The 20,437-nt window shown below is 33.4% G+C and overlaps 1 protein-coding gene across 1 annotated transcript; it reads left to right on the top strand.

Annotated features, from left to right (window-relative positions):
* The first annotated feature begins 604 nt into the window (after positions 1–604).
* Positions 605–19,544, top strand: LOC125645964 (ruvB-like 2). The gene is made up of 15 exons (XM_048872020.2): positions 605–676; positions 4,418–4,472; positions 4,951–5,075; positions 5,475–5,547; positions 6,819–6,948; positions 7,060–7,126; positions 9,208–9,314; positions 9,899–9,992; positions 10,219–10,342; positions 11,087–11,181; positions 12,514–12,632; positions 13,369–13,488; positions 15,880–16,009; positions 18,215–18,329; positions 19,401–19,544. The coding sequence occupies exons 1-15, from the start codon at positions 668–670 to the stop codon at positions 19,430–19,432; spliced, it is 1,395 nt and encodes a 464-aa protein (XP_048727977.1). The 5' UTR covers positions 605–667; the 3' UTR covers positions 19,433–19,544.
* Positions 19,545–20,437: the final 893 nt, after the last annotated feature.

Raw genomic sequence — 20,437 nt, 5'->3', positions numbered from 1 at the left:
ATCTGTAAAATCCAGGAGCTTCCGGGGGCTTTGCCCCCTAGACCCCCACGAGGGCTTCGCCCTGAACCCACTGTCTCATAAAGTGGCGCCCCCCGTAACCGCAATTCCTGGATCCGCCCCTGGTGGGGATGTACTTTTCCCTTGATTTTTACATGCAAGGTTGGAATTATCGCTTGTCCCCTCTTTTATATGATAGTTGATAAAAACGCCATGACTTGAGATGGTATAGGCCTACATGCTGAAAAATAACACCAAGCTTAATCAACTGTAAAAAAGAAACCTAGAAAACATATTGTCACAAAATAAATAGTAGTTTAACCTATCAATCTTATCTAGAGCATCATTTGTGAAAGTTTCATTGATTTTGGTGAGCTCCAGCCTGTTGTATGTACATGTATGTATAATTGTTTTCTTCACGTTTTATTAATTTTGTTGTATGTATAATTGTTTTCTTCACGTTTTATTAATTTTGATGATTATTCATCGTAATATATACAGAGAGAAAATCAGGAGAACAGATAGTATCACTGATTTTTAAAATAAACTTGTATTATATAAGCCACCTTGTCCAATTTATCCGATTACATTGTTTTGAAAATGTTTGCACTGGGTCCCCATCTTGTTGTTATATTGTAGAGGGCGCTTTGACAAGCATAAACCGGCAAAAATGGCAGCAGTAAGTAGCCTAACAACTTTCTCAACAATTTGACAAGCGTTTACGTTTACACCGCTTCTTAATTACCATAATTTCAAAAGAGGTTAAGCGGTTTGCTGTTTTAATGAATATTGGTTGATTTCAATTTTTGTATCAATTGGGTAGAGCAAAGAAATCGCCAACACGTGCCTTTGTTGACATCTGAATTCGTACTTGGATATCGAACATGCTAGAACATAATTTGTAAACATGACTAGTCAAGTGCATGCAATGTTAATTAAAGGATATTTGACATATTTAGTTTTTGTTAAAAATCAATGAACATGTTTTTGTTTCTGTAGTATGATAATATTTGAGGCTATCACTAAACATTTTTTTGATGTAGGCCTACTCGGAGTACTCCGAGTCCGACCCACATTTTTCAGGTGGGTAGGTGCTAGGTAGGTCGGTATTTTTTTTTTTTAAATGATTGAACACATTGATTCAAGTCATGAAAATCAAATTTACAAAGTTTCTTATGTTTGCCAAAACATAAATATCGAGGAGCCAGACTTCCATTCATTGATAGCATTTTTAAATTAATAGATAAAATGTTACTCTTTGTTATAGGCTAACAATTAGATCTATAAGAATGATTCGATTACAAATTTTGAAAAAAAAACAAATTACAAATTGTGTTATCCATTATGATATTAAACAAAACAAAATTTTTTATATGAGTACAAATCTTTTATTGATATATTTATACGATATGTCAATTAAGGGTAAAATAATGTTGTATAAAGAATTTTCCCGAGTTCAGATTGACTCCAAACGCAAATAAAGATGATAAAGCTGTTTATTTAAATCATGGAATCATGAACGTGATGAAAGTGGTAAACGTGGTAATCTACAAATATAATGAAATCAACTCACATACGTCCAACCGCGCTCAAAGTTTTAACGTGAAAATAATTTACTAAATAAAATTATTTATTATATATAAAATAGTTTTAATTAAGATAAAGTCTTACCATGCTAGACAGTTTAGGAAATCCAGAAGATTTCTGAAGTAATTATAGTCAATGAGCTACTTATGTTCAGGTCCGTCTTTTGAGGTGTCGGGATTTTTGATAATAAAAACAGGTGCGTGATGTTAAAGTTAGCGCTAGACATGCACACTCACTCACAGAACTAGAAAAACAAATCTAACACACCCTTACTCCCCTGGGCATTCCAATAATAGTAACCACTATCAAAGGGAATTAACTCTCACACAATGAATGAATGAACGCAAGTCAATTTGTCAGTGAAACAAATTCAACATCAATTATGATAATGAATAAATTACATCCCATGACATGATACTTATTCTCACAGAACTTAGAGTTCTTTACATTTATTAAATCGGGACCAAGATTACAAAAATTAACAAGCTGTGAGGGGAAATAGTTTTTCTTCAATAAAATGAATTGTTAGTGGTCTTCCAATCATTGATTAAAATCGAAAATCAGTCGATGGTTGGCATATGCTAAGTGCTCGATTATGAAAATTTTATTCCAGTTAATCGATTTTTAGATTTTGTTTTTTCAACGACTGTAGTTTTTGAAGAATACTCCTGCCCTGACCTATCTAGTATCCTAAAAGTTTTGTTTATTGTAATATCAACACACATGAAAGTGAAAATATCCATACCCAGGGAATGAAGCATGTTTGCATGGTCAGATAGACGTACTTTGATTTTGGCATATAAACGAAGGACCCCCCCAAAGAGAATCTTGATACGAGCAAAGCGATGTGTGAATTACATAGATAAATACCACTTTCAAAGGTCACTGTTACTCTGCACATGCCTATCATGTTTACAGTTCGAGACAATAGATTTGATTTTTTTTCTAATAAAATGAATTTCTTTCCTTATTTCTCTTTGCTGAACATTAATTATATTTAATTATGCCGGATCATCATCTGTACTCAGGTAATAACATGTAACTTTGATGTACAGGGATATAACTGAAGCAAACGATATCCGGTTTTGGCTTGTAAACCCTTTCAAAAATCGTATTGATTTTTATCTTTATGTCCAATTATAATCAATAATTAGTTAGTTACAGTAAACCAATCATCGATTTCGAAATTCTCAAGGATTCCCATCACTAATATGTGTTAATTTAATTGATATATGCATTGTTATCAATAATCCATGTAGTAAAAGAGTTCACACACTTGTATTAATTAAAAATCCCCAGGGTTCTCTGTTTAGTAGTACCAAGGAGATATGATATATATGTAGCCAACTTTCATTTTGGTTTCCCATGATAATTAATTTGAAGTCAATTTGGAGATGTGATCTTAACCAATCAGATTCAATAATCACAATTGTAATTAGAGTCTTAGACTTACCAGACTCACTTGTTGTAGTTTATAGAAAATTCCAAACATCTGGTTGAACAAGAGTAGGTGATGTAAATGAACAGAAAATAAAAGTTACTCTACCCATATGTTTGATTGCTATTAAAGAATTTGCATTAGTTTTGTTTTTATTGGCTGAAGTATTTTTTGATATAGATATTCATTACCTCAGTTCCATTATTTCACACATTATGTACCTTGAACCTCAGTTGTTGGTTTTTTTTACTAAGAATATACAAGATTGCGACTACTTTTTCCGTCTTGGTTTTAAATTTTACTTTCCGCTTTCAAAGTCTCGCGAGACCCAGAGTATGCAAGAATTTGGGCATGTTGGTAAATAATACCAGTTCTACAACTTTTGTCGTGATCGATTCACCCGATTTTAACAATGGTGTACTATCAATGCATTGCAGTAGACTGTAGTAATGATTCAAGAAAGAAACATAATACACAGAAATATCCACAACTGATATATTTTAATGGAAATGTGGTGGATTTTTTCCCACTGCTGTCAGCCAGGAAATTCCCAAAGCTGAGAAGAGCTTGTGTCAAAATATATAGCTTCGCGAGCTAAATTCAGAAGTTCATTTTTCCTGTATCCAGACGTTTTTACACACCTTTCATTTAAAAATACTTTTAATTGTGGAAAGCACATGGAGGTCAAATCGTCTTCCGATGCCATGTTTTGAATAAACAAAAAATACCCAAGATCGACACGCTTTTCCGGACTTCTTTACAAGAGAGTTCCGCTAACTCAATATTTACGATCTTGTGTATTAGAATAAATCATTATCAAAGACATTAAAAAATCTCATTACAATGTTTTAAGGAGGTATTCTACATTGTCATAATGGCTTACTTCCATTTAAGATATGCCATTGGATGAAAATATAGATATCAGCAATATTTGTCTATTCATTTCAACATATTCAGAATTCATTGCCTAAATGAGTAGTTCATTAGGTTAGCATGTCAACTACTGAACTGGAGATCATGGGCTTAAGTACAGCAGGGGTTTTAATTTTTTTTCCAGTTTACTTTCTACTAAAACTGCATTTTTTTGACTAAATAAAGTTAATTTAAAGTTTTCAATTTGAAAATATTGTTGCACATATCCTCCATTTTTCATCCATATGAAATTTCTATGGTGCAGCGTTTCCCATAAGACATTTCAGTGCAAATATTAACCTCTACAGAATAATTCACTTGTCCATGGACAAGTGAAGTACCCGTAAAATACAAAAAGAGCTCTTATAATGAGTATTATTTAATGAAATTTGTTAGCCAATGGTAAACACTATTAGCTACTGAATTAAATTGGATGAAATGTTCATAACTTCAACCTATATGTATTATTTATTTTTTGTGAAGCCAACTGCAGAAAAAGTTCAAGAAGTACGAGAAGTAACAAGGATAGAAAGAATAGGTAAGTTATTTAAATATTTAAAAAAAAAAACCATTTAATGTATGAAAGTACAATGCAGAACTTAAAAGTGTATGTACTAATAATTACTATATATGTTTATGAAATAAACCTGTAAGTACATACAGAAATATATGAATACAATGTCATTTTTTGTAGCTTGTCGAGTAATCCAAAGAACAGATAGCATATCAAAGTTTTTTTTAATTTGATTTTTGTGTGTCAGAGATTTAAATAAATTTACTAATGTAAACTGTTACTTCCTTCTGATCAAAAGCAATTTTTGGTAGACAAAATCTTCAGACTGGCAGTTTTCCTAAACTTTACATGTACATATTTGCATGAATGTATCTTTTGTGTAGAATCAGTGATTATCATGTTTGTTGTATATGTTGAGCCATGAAAAATTACAGAAATGTGCATAAACTTACATCTGCCATGCATCATGATACATACAGACTTCAAAACTTGATCACAATAGGTGCCCATTCACATATCCGTGGTCTGGGTTTGGATGATGCTTTGGAAGCCAGAAATGTGTCCCAAGGTATGGTGGGCCAGATGGAAGCGAGGCGGGCAGCTGGTGTCATACTGGAGATGATCAAGGTATGTATTGGGCAATTTTTTAAAATTTCAAATAATCAACCCTGGGGTTAGAGTGGATAAAATCTAACATATACCTGTACACAGGAAAGAAAATCTTCTTAAAAAGTCTCCTTCTCCAGAACAGTAATGTCATGTTAGTCATATTGGAACTGAGGCATCCCCATGTTGTGTGAATTCAAGTTTGGTTATGTCATGACCTTTTAGGGATAGGTTTGGGCCATAAAATGGGGTCAAATATTTTCACGGGAATAAATTGAAAATCACAGTAGCACCAAAGTAAATCAGGTGACCAAAATGGTCCATGGGTCTTTTGTTGTAAACGGAGGCCATTGTATGTGCACTGGCATACCTGAAAAGTTGCAAAAAAAAATTCTCACGAGTTTCTTATTTTTGTTACAGGATGGAAAAATAGCTGGCAGAGCTGTACTAATAGCAGGTCATCCAGGCACAGGAAAAACTGCCATTGCTATGGGTAATTATCTTCATTTTTTATTCCTTTCCTGTATCACACCATCTTCCTGACTTAATTGATCTGATGTAAATAAAGAACATAGAATAATCAATACATTCTGACTTTTAGCTCACCTGGCTCAAGTGTCAGAGGTTTTCTGATCAAAATTTGTTCATTGTCTGTTGTCGTAAACTTTTCACATTTTCATCTTCTTCTTCAGAACCATTGGGCCTATTTCAACCAAACTTGGCACAAAGCATTCTTTGGGTGAAGGGCTTTTAAGTTTGCTCAAATGAAGGGCCATGCCCACTTCAAAGAGGAGATAATCACAAAAATAGGGTGGGGTCATTTAAAAAACCACTGGGCCAGAGGAGCTGAAATTTACGCAAAAGCTTCCTGACATAGTGCAGATTCATATAGTAAAAATCATGGCCCCCAGGGGGTAGGTTTGGGCCACAATAGATGATGAAACTTTACGTGCAAATATATAGAGAAAATCTTTTTAAAATCTTCTCAACAAGAACCACTAGACTAGGAAAGTACAAATTTACATGACAGTATCCTGACATTGTGCAGATTCAAGTTTGTTCAAATCATGGCCTCCAGGGGTAGGATGGGGCCACAATAGGGACCAAAGTTTTACATTCAAATATGTATGGAAAATCTTTAGCTATGGGCCAATGTGACTCAGGTGAGCAATGTGGCTCATGGGCCTCTTGTTAGTACATGTATTGTTCATTACCCAGCAGTATTCATGATGATGTAAAACATTTCACTTTTAGAAAAAAAGTAATCTTCAGGTAATTTCAGTGAAGCACAATTTTCAAATCTTGCATTAAGGGGCGGGATCAAAAGATCAATGTCGGATAAAAATCTAAATTCAAATAGTTAAGGGGAGGGGGTATAAAATCTCCCGTAAGTTTCTGTCATCTGATATCTATTACAGTAATACATGTAAGTGGAAAAAGAAAAAGGACAAGTGACTGTTAAAAACCACATAATTTTATCTTTAAATTAACATTTGATAGTTTTAATGTACACTTTCATTTGTAAATAAACAGTAGAAAAGGAATACAGAGTATTATCTATAATCATATATTTTTACTTGTTAATTGATTAGTTTCAGCATTCATCATATCTATTTCTAAAGGGGTTGGGGGCATCATGTTGAAAACTTTGTGAATTTAGTTTTTTGTCAGACATTTATCTTTTTATCTTGCCCCTAAGCTTCCTTTATTTTTTGTATTTATTTGAGTTCAGACTAGATGATGCACTAAACTTTTGTTTGACAGGTATGGCCCAAGCTCTTGGAAATGATACACCTTTCACCAGCATAGCAGGCAGTGAAATCTTTTCTTTGGAGATGAGCAAGACTGAAGCTCTTACACAAGCTTTTAGGAAATCCATTGGCGTTAGAATTAAGTAAGACATGCAGCTTGATTATTGGACATCGGTAGTGCAGTTTTACTGGAATATTCATTAACCTTAGAGTTGAGTTGGAATTTGAAATGCTTTGTCAATGGTATTTTGTAGAGAAGAAACAGAAATCATTGAAGGGGAAGTTGTAGAAATCCAGATAGACAGACCAGCTACAGGAACGGTATGTAAACAGCATTGTCGCAAACAATGCCTATTGTCTCCATTCACACTAGCCCTTGGTTGTATGATTCTAAAAGTCCTTGACTTTATGAATATTTATGTTCTTATATCAACCAATTGGGGAGCTCCTATAATTTTTTAATTAAAAATCCACTCAGAGATCATTGCGTGGCTCGTAGACGAACAAATCCTGATTGGGTAAAACTGACACAATAGCCAATCAAAATAAGTTTATTGTTCCAGAATTGGCAAGCATAGCCACTGTTGTTTAAAAGACTATGCCACTTTGTTTTATTTATGTCCGTAATTCTTCATGTTCCTATCCCTTCTCTTTATTTGTAGGATACATAATGTTTTAATAAGTGTTGCTTATCTTTGTTAATCTCCTATGCAGATCTGCATTAGTTTCTGCCATTTTGTTCAACTTCTGCTTTCTTACATAATGCATTTATATAAATTTCTTTGAATAACTACGTACATGAATTTATAAATAACAAAACATTGTTTTTATTCCGTTCTGTTTTATTTTTAAAGAACAAACATCCAAAAAAAGGAACATTTTACTTACCTCAACACTGGCATAAAATTCACGCAATTTAAACATACACTGTGGGAAAACTTTTAAAAGTTTAGGAAATCCAGCTGATGAATTCCGTTATCTTCTTCTATTTCTTTGCCTTCTCAGCAATCTCCCCACACTTATTCTCTAAACTGGTCAAGATCTAATTACACCCAAGCTATATGTCAAAATAACTGACAATTTTTTAATTGCTAAACACTGTTTAATGCGCAATTATCGGTGCTGGCTCCTTTGATCACCTAACCCTGTCCAAACCATTACCCAAGCTGTACTAACATTCCTACCTTAAATTTCGTATGTTTGAAACCAAAGCTGTCCGTAATTGGAGTTTTAATAGTGAAAGTATTCACACGACGGTAATCATGCATGTTGTTGAGAAATTATTATTTCTTCCAAAATATGAAAAATGGTGTAAATTTTACAAAGTATTGTATAATTTCTAGATTAGCATTATTTAATTGTTTATCATTGGCTTCGATACGGTGTATTCATCTGTAATAGTCCTGTATTGATGTCGCTAGATCTACCAAAGCAAGATCAGTCTACGGTGTATTCATCTGTAATAGTCCTGTATTGATGTTGCTAGATCTACCAAAGCAAGATCAGTCGAGCGTCTCTAATCCCCTAACAGACCAGGAAATTTACTTGCCCACCGCTTAGAAGAGTCTAGGTGTGACTGGCTGATTACCTTGAGAATTAATATTGAATAATTAGAGGTTTATTGCGTTTTTGTCAGAATTTTTACAACATAATACTGAGTTGCAGCATCTAGGGACAACGTAACGACCAGGTCTATTTTATATAGGTTTATTAAAAAATGGTTTAAACCGTTTTGTACTTTAAAATTCCAACGTAATATGCAGTCTGACGTTATAAATGGGAAGCGTAAAAACGAGGTTCCACTGTACATATAAAAAGCTTTTTTGTCTGTTATTATTTGTAAGCAAACACTACAGCACTAGCTATTAAAATATTGAAATCTGTTATTGTGACTATGATTGGTCAATAATTGATTGTATCATTTCATGAATATTCATGAAAATTGAGGGTTATGCTGATCATACAGCCATTGTTTGAGGCAGGGTAGGTATTCCCGGACTCAATAAATGTTGCTAGCAACGGTGGTTGAACAAGAGAGCACTATCTATATTGTATAGTTTTTTTTAAGTCACCCACAAATGAGGATCTCTTGAAACTGTTGTGATTTACATCATGCACACAACACACATCTGCTCTGAAGTCTTAGCTGAAGAGCTTTTGTTCATGTCATTAGGGAGACATTCTTCCTTTATGGTAAATTCAACTTAATTAAGAGTTACAGTATCTACAGCTTTGAATTTTATGTTTGTAGAGTGAAACCTATTTCCACTTTGGTTTAGATTAACATTTTTTTTATTTCCATGTAATTAAAATGTCACTGTTATCTTGCAGAAGTCAGATAAAGTGTTGCATGAAGCATTCCAATATGATTTTTAAAACAATACATGCACTACCTTTTGTAGGGTGCAAAGGTTGGAAAATTGACTTTGAAAACAACAGAAATGGAAACAATTTATGACCTTGGTCAGAAAATGATTGAATCTCTAACAAAAGAAAAGGTTCAGGCTGGGTAAGTCAAGTTAGATTCAGAATTCTGATGTGGGCAATGTGTGTCTTCGTACACCCTAATATTGTCAATTATTCACAAATCGCTCATGAGAAAAGTTATCAGTGGCAAGTAATATTCACACATATGCAGACATACATGTGGTCCATAAACAAATGTTTAACAATCCAATGTTTTTGCCTTTAGGTCTTGACAAATTGTAATGATAGCCATTTTCTCATGAATGGGTTGCATTTGTAAACAATGCATGTATGAATCTTGATAAATATAGCACATCTATTTTAATGGCTGGGAATTCCAACAGAAATGAAAGTAGAATGTAAATATAAGAAATAAATTTCATTTTTGAAAATACATAAAATGTGCTTCATGTAGTATGCCGACATGAAGGGTTGCAGTTCATGCCCTCATGTATTTCTGAAATGAAATTGATTTCTTAAATGACTAGTTCTCGACAATAAATGTTGGTGAGAAAGTCGTGTTTGGGAATGTAGACACAGTCATTGCTCACGGATAAAAGTTAGTTTACAGTAATTGGTTTGTTGGGTGAGTAACGACTCTTTAATTTGTGTATATTTTGATTTCAGAGATATTATCACCATAGACAAAGCCACAGGAAAAATAACAAAATTGGGAAGATCTTTCACAAGAGCTCGTGATTATGATGCAATGGGTGCCCAGGTAATACTGTTTAAACAAAAACAAAAAACTGTACAGTTGCACTGATTTATATATGTATTTGGGAAAAAAAGATACCATTGAGTGATTATTTATAGAGACAATTACAGTTACAAGGATTTATGAAACAACAGTATTGAAGATATGTATTGAAGATTTTTAATGATAAGGATTACTGATGCAGGGTTTCATTTTGACAGCCTATTATGGAATTTTCTCCTTGTTTTAGACAAAGTTTGTACAGTGTCCAGAAGGAGAATTACAGAAGAGAAAAGAAGTTGTACATACTGTAACATTACACGAGATCGATGTCATCAACAGCAGAACCCAGGGATTTCTGGCTCTCTTCTCAGGTATCAGAAAATCTCCTGGTGCACATTGAATTATCAAAGAGAAGGATTTCTTTAAAATGTTTTGGTAGAATATTTCTGCTTATTCAAAGTACACTACTATGGAAGTGTGTACTACTGGACAGGTGCTTTGTATTTCACAGAGAAGAGTCAGCTATGTATAATCTGAGACTAAATACTGTAGATTTCTTATTTTACGTGAGTACTTAATATCACAAAATGACTCATAAATGTCAAATCACGAGGACATAAATTCACAAGTGAACTATTGATCAAGAGTTTGTACATGTATTTCATCACCATAGAAATAACAGGGAGCAATATTTATTTTGCAAGTGTTGTTTCTCACGAAATTACATAATTATAAATTCCTCACATATATTTAGAAATGTACAGTAGTATGAAACGCACCACATGTGCTGAACGTTTTGTTGAATTGGGATTTTTATAGATGACACATGTGCTGAATGTTTATTTGAATTGGGATTTTTATAGATGACACTGAACGTTTATTTGAATTGGGATTTTTATAGGTGACACATGTGCTGAACGTTTATTTGAATTGGGATTTTTATAGGTGACACATGTACTGAATGTTGATTTGAATTGGGATTTTTATAGGTGACACATGTGCTGAATGTTGATTTGAATTGGGATTTTTATAGGTGACACATGTGCTGAATGTTGATTTGAATTGGGATTTTTATAGGTGACACTGATCGTTTATTTGAATCGGGATTTTTATAGGTGACACTGGAGAAATAAAGAGTGAAGTACGAGAACAAATTAATTCTAAGGTTGCAGAATGGAGAGAGGAAGGAAAAGCTGAAATTGTTCCTGGGGTAAGACCCATATTTACTGATAAGTTACATTTACTGTATGCTTACTGAGTAATGTTTTCTACCCTGATACACTGTATATACATTTATAGCATCACATTAATTTCTTAAACCTCACACTTTTATAGCATTGCTTAATTTCTTAAACCATATACATTTATAGCATCACATTGATTCCTTAAACTTTATACTTTTATAGTATCACTTTAAATTTTTAACATCCCCCCCCCCACCCCCGAAATATTGCAGTTTATCTAAAGATCTACACCCATTTAAATACAAAAGTTTTATAAAACACAAAGTCAGTCATGATTTTACTAATTAAGTCTATTTAAAATAAATTAACGTGATGCTATAAAAGTATAAGGTTTAAGAAACTAATTTGAAGAATGGCTTTTGACACCTCAAACAAAACCACACCGACTGTATTTTCTCTGCCATTTTGAAATTCCTGGATGTAATTGGGTACATAGATTATGAACTATGCGTCCATCGACATTGTAGGAATAGATGTAGGAATTTCTCTGTATCAATGGAATTCCCCCTAGAAAGAGGCCAACAGTTATAAAACAAATTACGATGAGAGGAAAGATAACCACATGAGAAGAGTTACTTCTCTTTTGACTGTGTATTGTCACTACTGAGAAAGTATTGTATTATCGTGTAGCTTTGAATAACTCTTTTGTTCTTACTTTGGGCGAAGTTGAGTAATAATAAGAATTATTTGATGAATATTTTTCTGTTTCTGAACATAAACTTTTAGTTGATGATTGATATAAAAGTACAAATTAATTTAATAGATTTTTTTACTGTTAATCAATTTAAAAATGTAATTGTTCTTCATATTTGTACTGAATGATCAATAAATTTTTTAATGCTTTTTGAACTTTTATCCAAAAGTGGCTCCAGATTTCACCTTTAGCCTTTTCATTGGCATGTGATCGTACTCTGACAATTCTGCCACCAACAATTTTGTAAGAGGTTGTATCAATGCTATATTTTTTACAAGCGTCTCAGTCTAGTAAAGGAATACCACGACAGATAACTTAACATCTACGAGAATGATCACAAATTATGTTGGGAAAATCTGGTACATTTATATTGGATTGTGATTCAATACAAAATTTTAATGTATCGCAATATATTGATATACCAGTATGTTGTTACAGCCCTATGTTTTACAGACGTTTTACTACAAGTTGGAATTTCTTTCATCTCTTAAACATTTCATTAACCTGTAAGAGTAAGAAATGTAACATTTTTGGATTTTACAGGTCCTGTTTATTGATGAAGTATTAACCTGAGTAAGAAATGTAACATTTTTGGATTTTACAGGTCCTGTTTATTGATGAAGTCCACATGTTGGACATTGAATGCTTTTCGTTCCTAAATCGAGCTTTAGAATCAGACATGGCTCCGATCCTCATCATGGCCACAAACAGAGGTATCACAAGGTAAGTTATTAAAAAAGTGCAGAACTTCTTTAGTTTTGAATTTAACAAACTGAATTAAATTTGGACATACAAACTGTATCTTGTATAAACAAGATAGTATGAATATTTGGGTTATCATGGAAGGGCATGGTAACCTTTAGTTTTTCATTTGGACAATTCTACTTGCTTTATAGTTATGACAGGTCACAGAAAGTGTCTAAAATTCCCCCATCTTGATCTAGCAATACACTTTGTTATCAATGATATTTTATAATAGTACTACATTAATCTAAAAATAGATAATTCAGTGCTTACACAGGGACAGGTCCGTAACATTTTCAAAGATTATTTGACCTTTAAGCCCTACTTTGTGATGAATGTTAGGATTATTTGACCTTTAAGTCCTACCTTGTGATGAATTGTAGGGTTATTTTACCTTTAAGTCCTACCTTGTGATGAATTGTAGGATTATTTTACCTTTAAGTCCTACCTTGTGATGAATTGTAGGATTATTTGACCTTTAAGTTCTACCTTGTGATGAATTGTAGAATTATTTGACCTTTAAGTCCTACCTTGTGATGAATTGTAGGATTAGTTGACCTTTAAGTCTTACCTTGTGATGAATTGTAGAATTATTTGACCTTTAAGTCTTACTTTGTGATGAATTGTAGGATTATTTGACCTTTAAGTCTTACCTTGTGATGAATTGTAGGATTATTTGACCTTTTTAAAAGTCTAACCTTGTGATGAATTGCAGGATTCGAGGAACCCAGTACCAAAGTCCGCACGGTATTCCTATTGATTTACTGGACAGACTGCTCATCATTTCCACAACCCCGTACCAGGAAAAAGAAATAAGGCAGATTCTGACTATTAGGTAAATATACAGACTGCTTATTATCTCCACAATCCCATACCAGGAAAAAGAGGTCAAGCAGATCCCTACTACATGTATTAGGTAAATATACAATATGCAGGTGAAACACAACAAGGAAAAAACCAAGTGAAAGGAAAGTATTTGATAGTGTTTGATGTTTAGCAGTAGTTTGGGATACTTGAGAAGAAATACCTATTTTCACTTGTGGGCTTCGAAGCAGATTTTGTTATAAAACAAGTGTCCAGAGAACACAATTCTCCCAGGTTCCACAAGTTGTCTGTTTTGTTCCCTACTGGTGAAGCTGAAGGGGACTACTAGTTTGCACTCTGTCCTTCTTAGTTTTCTGGATCATTTTTTATCATTCCTTGATTTAGGAAGCTGAAGTTGGTATGTGATTTACTAATGTATGTTTACAGATCAAAAGTAAGTTTTGTCACAGTTGACTGATTTTTACAACATTTATTGGACTTTGTGCCAAATATAGTTTTCTAGACTTTTCTATACGTCAATGCTTTAACTTAGGAAACTGAAATTTGATATGTGGTTACCTGTGAGTAGATACAGATTAAAATTCACATTTTTCATGGTTGAATTATTCTAACAAAAATTGTAAGACTTAGTTTCATGATAGACTGAACTTCTTTAATTTTTGTTTTCTAGACTTTTTAGCTCACCTGAGCCAAAGGCTCAAGTGAGCTTTTCTGATCAAAATTTGTCCATTGTCTGTCATCGGCGGCGGTGTCTTCGTAAACTTTTCACATTTTCAACTTCTTCTCCAGAATCACTGGGCCAATTTCGACCAAACTTGCCACAAAGCATCCTTGGGTGAATGGCTTTCAAGTGTGTTCAAATAAAGGGCCATGTCCCTTTCAAAGGGGAGATAATCACAAAAATGCAAAAATAGGGTGGGGTCATCTAAAAATCTTCTTCTCAAGAACCACTGGGCCAGAAAAGCTGAAATTTACATGAAAGCTTCCTGACATAGTGCAGATTCAAGTTTGTTCAAATTATGGCCCCTGGGGGTTGGATGGGGTCACAATAGGGGATCAAAGTTTTACATACAAATATATAGGAAAAATCTTTAAAAATCTTCTTCTCAAGAACCACTAAGCCAGAAAAGCTGAGATTTACATGAAAGCTTCCTGACATAATGCAGATTTCAGTTTGTTAAAATCATGGCCCCCAGGGGTAGGATTGGGTCACAAGGGGGGGGGGGATCAAAGTTTTGCATACAAATATATAGGGAAAATCTTTAAATATGAGCCAAGGTGACTCAGGTGAGTGTTGTGGCCATTGGGCCTCTTGTTTCACCATGCTCTGATTTAAGAAGCTGAAATTTAGTATGTGATTTTGTGTATGTATTACTGAAAGTAACTGAACTTAAATTTTGAGGCATTGTTTGTTATTTTGATATCTGAAAAGATATTTGTCAACAGAAAATTATATGATAACATTTCTTAAAACATCAATATTATTTTCAGAATATCATGGTATACATCTCATGCTAATAACTAGTTGTAGTAGTCACAAACCATAGACCTTTTAATGCATCAATAAAGTGTTTATAATCCATTTGTGCATTTATAAAGTATCATTCCGTAATACAAAAAAAAATTCTCCCTTCTCGGAGAGAGAGAAAAAAAAGAGCTTCTACAAGATACACATACATACTCTGAAAATGCATAAAACATCTGGACTGATTCATCCTGATATTCCTCAAAAGCATTTGGCCTCATTACACCTTTAGTAATGCATTTCTATATATTTATTTCATATATCACGAAGAGATGCTCAGCATAGGGGTTCTCTTGGTTTATTTGGGGGGGGGGATGTGAAAATATGAAATAAATTTTATTTTCCTATTCTATTTTTTTAATTTTATACATAAACTGTTGACGAATAATTATTCATGCCGATTTTTCACACGAATATTTCAGGAATGACTCGACTTGGAGCCGGGAGAGGACATGCATTGCTTTTCAATCTTTACAATTTACCTCTCTTTGTCTACAGCTGAATTAAACAGTGACTTCATATCAATGACAAAAGCATCATTTAACACAAATCCCATTCACAGATTGGTCCCAGAATTTAATCATCCTTTTGTCAGTTATCAGACCTATATTTATGAATATTTGTATGAAATTCAAGGTTTTATGTAATTTTGTCCACAAACAGACATAAGCACTCACACAAAACCCAAACAGGTTTGAATATCTAGTTTCCTTAGCGAGGGGAAATAACCTAAACAGGTTCGAATATCTAGCTTCCTTAGTGGGGATAAATAGGATGAAAGGAGACGAAATAAATCCATGGAATGTGATCTTATGATGAAATTTCACTTGCTTAGGAATGTTGTGCAATGAACTGAAATTTTTGTTTCTTTCATAGATGTGAGGAGGAAGATGTAGAAATGAGTGATGAGGCCCTGATTGTGTTAACAAGGATAGGGATGGAGACGTCTTTGAGATATGCCATTCAGCTCATCACCACAGCTAATCTAGTAGCCAGGAAGCGAAAGGTTTGTTCATTGTACATTGATTTAAGATCTAATTGAAGATGCAACAATACGCAATTTCCGAGTTGCCCAATAGTTCTTTCCTTTTGTGGAACTCTTACGTACAGTGAGACGCAAAACATACTTTCGTCCACACATGGTGGGTACAAATGCTTATCGCTGCCTTCATATATCGCCTAAAGGATGATTATCAGACATCATGCAACCACCCAAACTGCTGGGACACACAATTTTAGTAAGTTTATGATTATCTGATAATAAAATAGCTTAAACAAAAATTGATAATCACCAACTTTCTTTGATTAAAGTATCACTCGTGCAGAAGAGGAAATAAAAAATAAATTCATATTTAATTTGATGGCCGAATTCAAACAAACATTCTTCTTCATGTTGTCAGTTTAGCGTATACCAACTTTTATCCTTATTTACATAGCTAGTCTATAACATATGTATACATCTTGTACCCACCCAAGTATTCAACAGAATACTGAATGTACCTCCATCACAGAAGAGTTGATATCTTGGAACTTGTGTATTCAGTCAGTTCTTCAGAATTTAATGGTCCAGCAATGTTCTTGTAAAAATACTGGTAAATTTAGGTAAGATGTACAGAGGTTTTATAGCAAGCACAGTGAGTGCTAAAGATTAGGACAGAGAAAATTCGAGTCCACACATTCGTAAAATTTTCAACGTCGGGGAAATATTTGCATAATCATATTGAGCATCCTTTTCAATCTCACAAAGTCATGTCTCGTTGACCTGATTGACTCATTTTCATTCTAGTCTTCTGATCCCCTGTACAGTGCAATGTTTTATATATATTTAAAATGAGTACGCTTTATGAAATACAATATTAATTATGGCTAGGGCAAGATGATAGATGCGATGTTACGGTCTTTGTTTTGTTGATGGAGCGAGGGATCTAACGTAGGAGACTGCTTTGTGTAACAGGGAAAAAAAACATCTGGGGTGTTTTGTTTCTAAAAATAGCAACTGCTATTAACGTTAAGATTCCAGTTTGATCCACACCACCATTGCCTTGGGGTTAGTTGAGCATGAACACACATGGTGAAAATCAACCATGCCACTTTTCTTCCTTTGACAGAGATATTGTACTCTATGAAAATCTGTAACAGTAAGCTGTCCCAATATTTTTTCAGAGAGCTACAGTTCTGCAGCTACATTATTCTATGTGAATGCGTGAATACTTAATCATTGAGTTACAGATTAGGATTCTGTAGAACACACTATTCTGATTTTGCTCTTCTGAATCATCAATGCTGTGCATAAAATTTCAGGATATCACCATCGTGCTATGAAATAGAGAGTTTTGGAAGATTTTTGTACTATTGTTTGATCATTGAATTACAGATTTGATTTTTTTTTTCAATTAATAGTCTTCAGTTTTATTGGTAGAGGGTATGGTCGTAGTGTTGTTGAAATTTATTTAAAAAAAAAAAAAAAAAAATTTAAAAATGTCATCCAGTGATTGCTATAGGATGCTCTATATCAGGATTATTTGATATGAACTTGACAAAAAGTTATATGGAAACTGTGAAATACAGTGTGGTCAATTATTAGCAGTCAACTCGTTAACTTACTGAGCTACCTAGCTAGGCATATTGATTTATTGCTGATGCATGTATTTATATTATTCAAAAGGAAGCCAGCCATTATGATGATGTACATGTATAATACATGTTTTAGATTGATTTTTTCTGCCTCATTTATTTGTGGTGGTAAACACTGAAAAGAATTGATGACAATAGAGCCCCTGGTAAAATAGATGCACCCAGCATTTTGAGGTCCATTATGTTAAAAATGAAAGTATTTCATATTTTTCATAATGAAAGTTTAGACCACTTTGAAGTTAAACTTTCATTCCGTCAGAAATAAAAGGTACATGTACTGTGAATTGCTTAAGTTTTGTGAAAACTTCATCTTGTTGGATTTATCAGGTACATGTACATGATTTGTAAATTTATTAAATGTGTTACTGCTTCATGTCAAGCCAATCTCATCAATTTACCTGAAAATGAAGTTGATGAATATAAAAAGTGATTTGCAGTATACAAAAGTTTATGCACATATAAAATCTATATTTACCTATTTTTAGTGGTCACATATAAAATCTATATTCACCTATTTTTAGTGGTCAGAGTTTGAATTTTTAGCATGTTGTGATAAAGGTTTGAATGTGTTTTTCAGGGAACGGAGGTTGATGTGGACGACATTAAGCGAGTGTACTCACTCTTCTTGGACGAATCAAGATCGACTCAGTTCTTGAAAGAGTACCAACAGGAATTTATGTTTAATGAACTAGGTAAATATTTTATTTCATGTTTTCTGTACAGAAATATACTTTGTACATTAGGGAGAAATTTAAGACTCTTGACTTTTGCCAAGTGCTGTGAAATGTAACTTGTTCTGTTTGTTTTATGATTTATTTGATTTAATGGATACATACATTTAGTTAGATAAAATACAAATCGTTTAAACTCAGAAACATCAATATATACATGTATTATAAGCTGCTGTATATGGAGGCTGATATTCACAATGAGCTGGATTAAGGATAAAGTGACCCTGTAGATTTATATTTAGATTGGTTATCAATTCTATTTTCTTTATATGCTGATATTCAAAGCCGTCCCAGAATTAAATTTAATTTGACAAATGAATCTAATTGTCAAAGTTTTTAATTCTAAGTCTTCTTTGCTGGTTTCGAGGCAGAGTAAGATGCCTTTAGGGTAACACAGAGATTTTCATCATGATTATAAGATGCAGGCCTTACAATCCAGCTCAATAAATTTCCTCTTAAAATTAGAATAACAGATTACATGTGTAAAGAAAATATACTGAATATTAATCATTGGGTCTGCATTTTGATGCTCCCCAAAAGTTTTGATGGAGCATATTGTCGCTGTCATGTCCGTTCATCTGAGCTCAAATCTCCTAAAACCTGTCATTGTTCATCATATGAATCGCTGTCATGTCCGTTCATCTGAGCTCAAATCTCCTAAAACCTGTCATCGTTCATCATATGAATCGCTGTCATGTCCGTTCATCTGAGCTCAAATCTCCTAAAACCTGTCATCGTTCATCATATGAAGTGCCCAGTAGTTCATTGGTTGATGCGGTTTGGGGAGTTTTACTGATATTCTTGATAAAAAAAGAATTTTGACTTTGAGAATAGGGTTTACTGTGGACTTTTGAATAACTTTTAAGTGTTCAAATGTTTTGGAAGCTGAAAAAGGTCCTTTGGATATAATGTAAACATTTTACATCAATGCATTTATGTGTACATAATGTCATCGTAGAATGTGGTAAATATTGCAGACTGGCTATTTAATTTTAAGGCATTTTACTAGTAAATCTTTTATTTTTTATCTAGGTGTGGATGCATCTTCCATGGAAACAAGCTGATATTTTTATTGTGAGCCATGAACAATAACAATCTCATTTCAATGTGTTTTATCACCATGTCTATATGCAACATTACAAAAAAATATTAAAGATACTTTTTTGTGGATATAAAGTTTTTCATATTTTATTTTCTCATGTATTGGACCTTTCGACAATTGAAGAAGCAGCTAGCAAAGTTTTGAGTTGACTCGCATAGTGAGCTAATCCTTGGCATCAAGCCCATCCTGCGGCTTTACTTCTTCACTGCCACCCTCATACACAACGGAATACAGTTTGATTGGCAGCGTAATATGTTAAATGATTTGTTATATGAAATCATTGCTGTGCACATAAAATTCTTGGTAATGTCAATGGAATGCACACATTGTTTGTGAAAGAATGTGAAAATATTTTAAAACCAGGCATCAATATCTGGTCTACAGCAGTTACTAAATACAGTTGGAAGATTATTCTCTTTAGAGAAGTGGACAGGCATAGTCTACATACACTTCTGTGGATATAGGCTATACCTGTCTACTTCTCTATAGAGAATAGGAGAAGACGAGAGTGTGCAGGCCTGGGGGTAATGTGTAATGGTAATGTAATGCCAATTTCAGTGTAATAGGGGTTTGATGTGTAATGGGCCATTTTTGCATTACAAGTAATGGTAATGTAATGCATTACTTGTAGAAAATATACTGTAATGCACATTCCATTCTTAAATATTTGATGATATTTTGGAGGTTTAAATTAATTCATTATGTTAGTGATTTTCTTTAAGACCGTATGAACAAAAGGATCAACTTCATATATATTGTCTTTAAAATTCGTAAATTATTATAAAGAAATAATTTTTCTGCCATTTCTTTAATATCTGTATGTTGTGGAATGTAACGTAATGCACTCTCAAGTAATGTGTAATGTAATGCATTACATTTAAAAATCGGGGTAATGGTAATGGTAAATTTTCTAAGTAATGGTAATGTAATTTACATTGTGATGTAATTGATCCCTGGCCTGCTCTGC

The sequence above is a fragment of the Ostrea edulis genome, chromosome 6 (assembly GCF_947568905.1).
Source record: "Ostrea edulis chromosome 6, xbOstEdul1.1, whole genome shotgun sequence".
In the NCBI taxonomy this organism is placed as follows: domain Eukaryota; kingdom Metazoa; phylum Mollusca; class Bivalvia; order Ostreida; family Ostreidae; genus Ostrea; species Ostrea edulis.
Note: the sequence above shows the minus strand (reverse complement) of the source record. Positions and strands in the feature narration are given on the sequence as shown.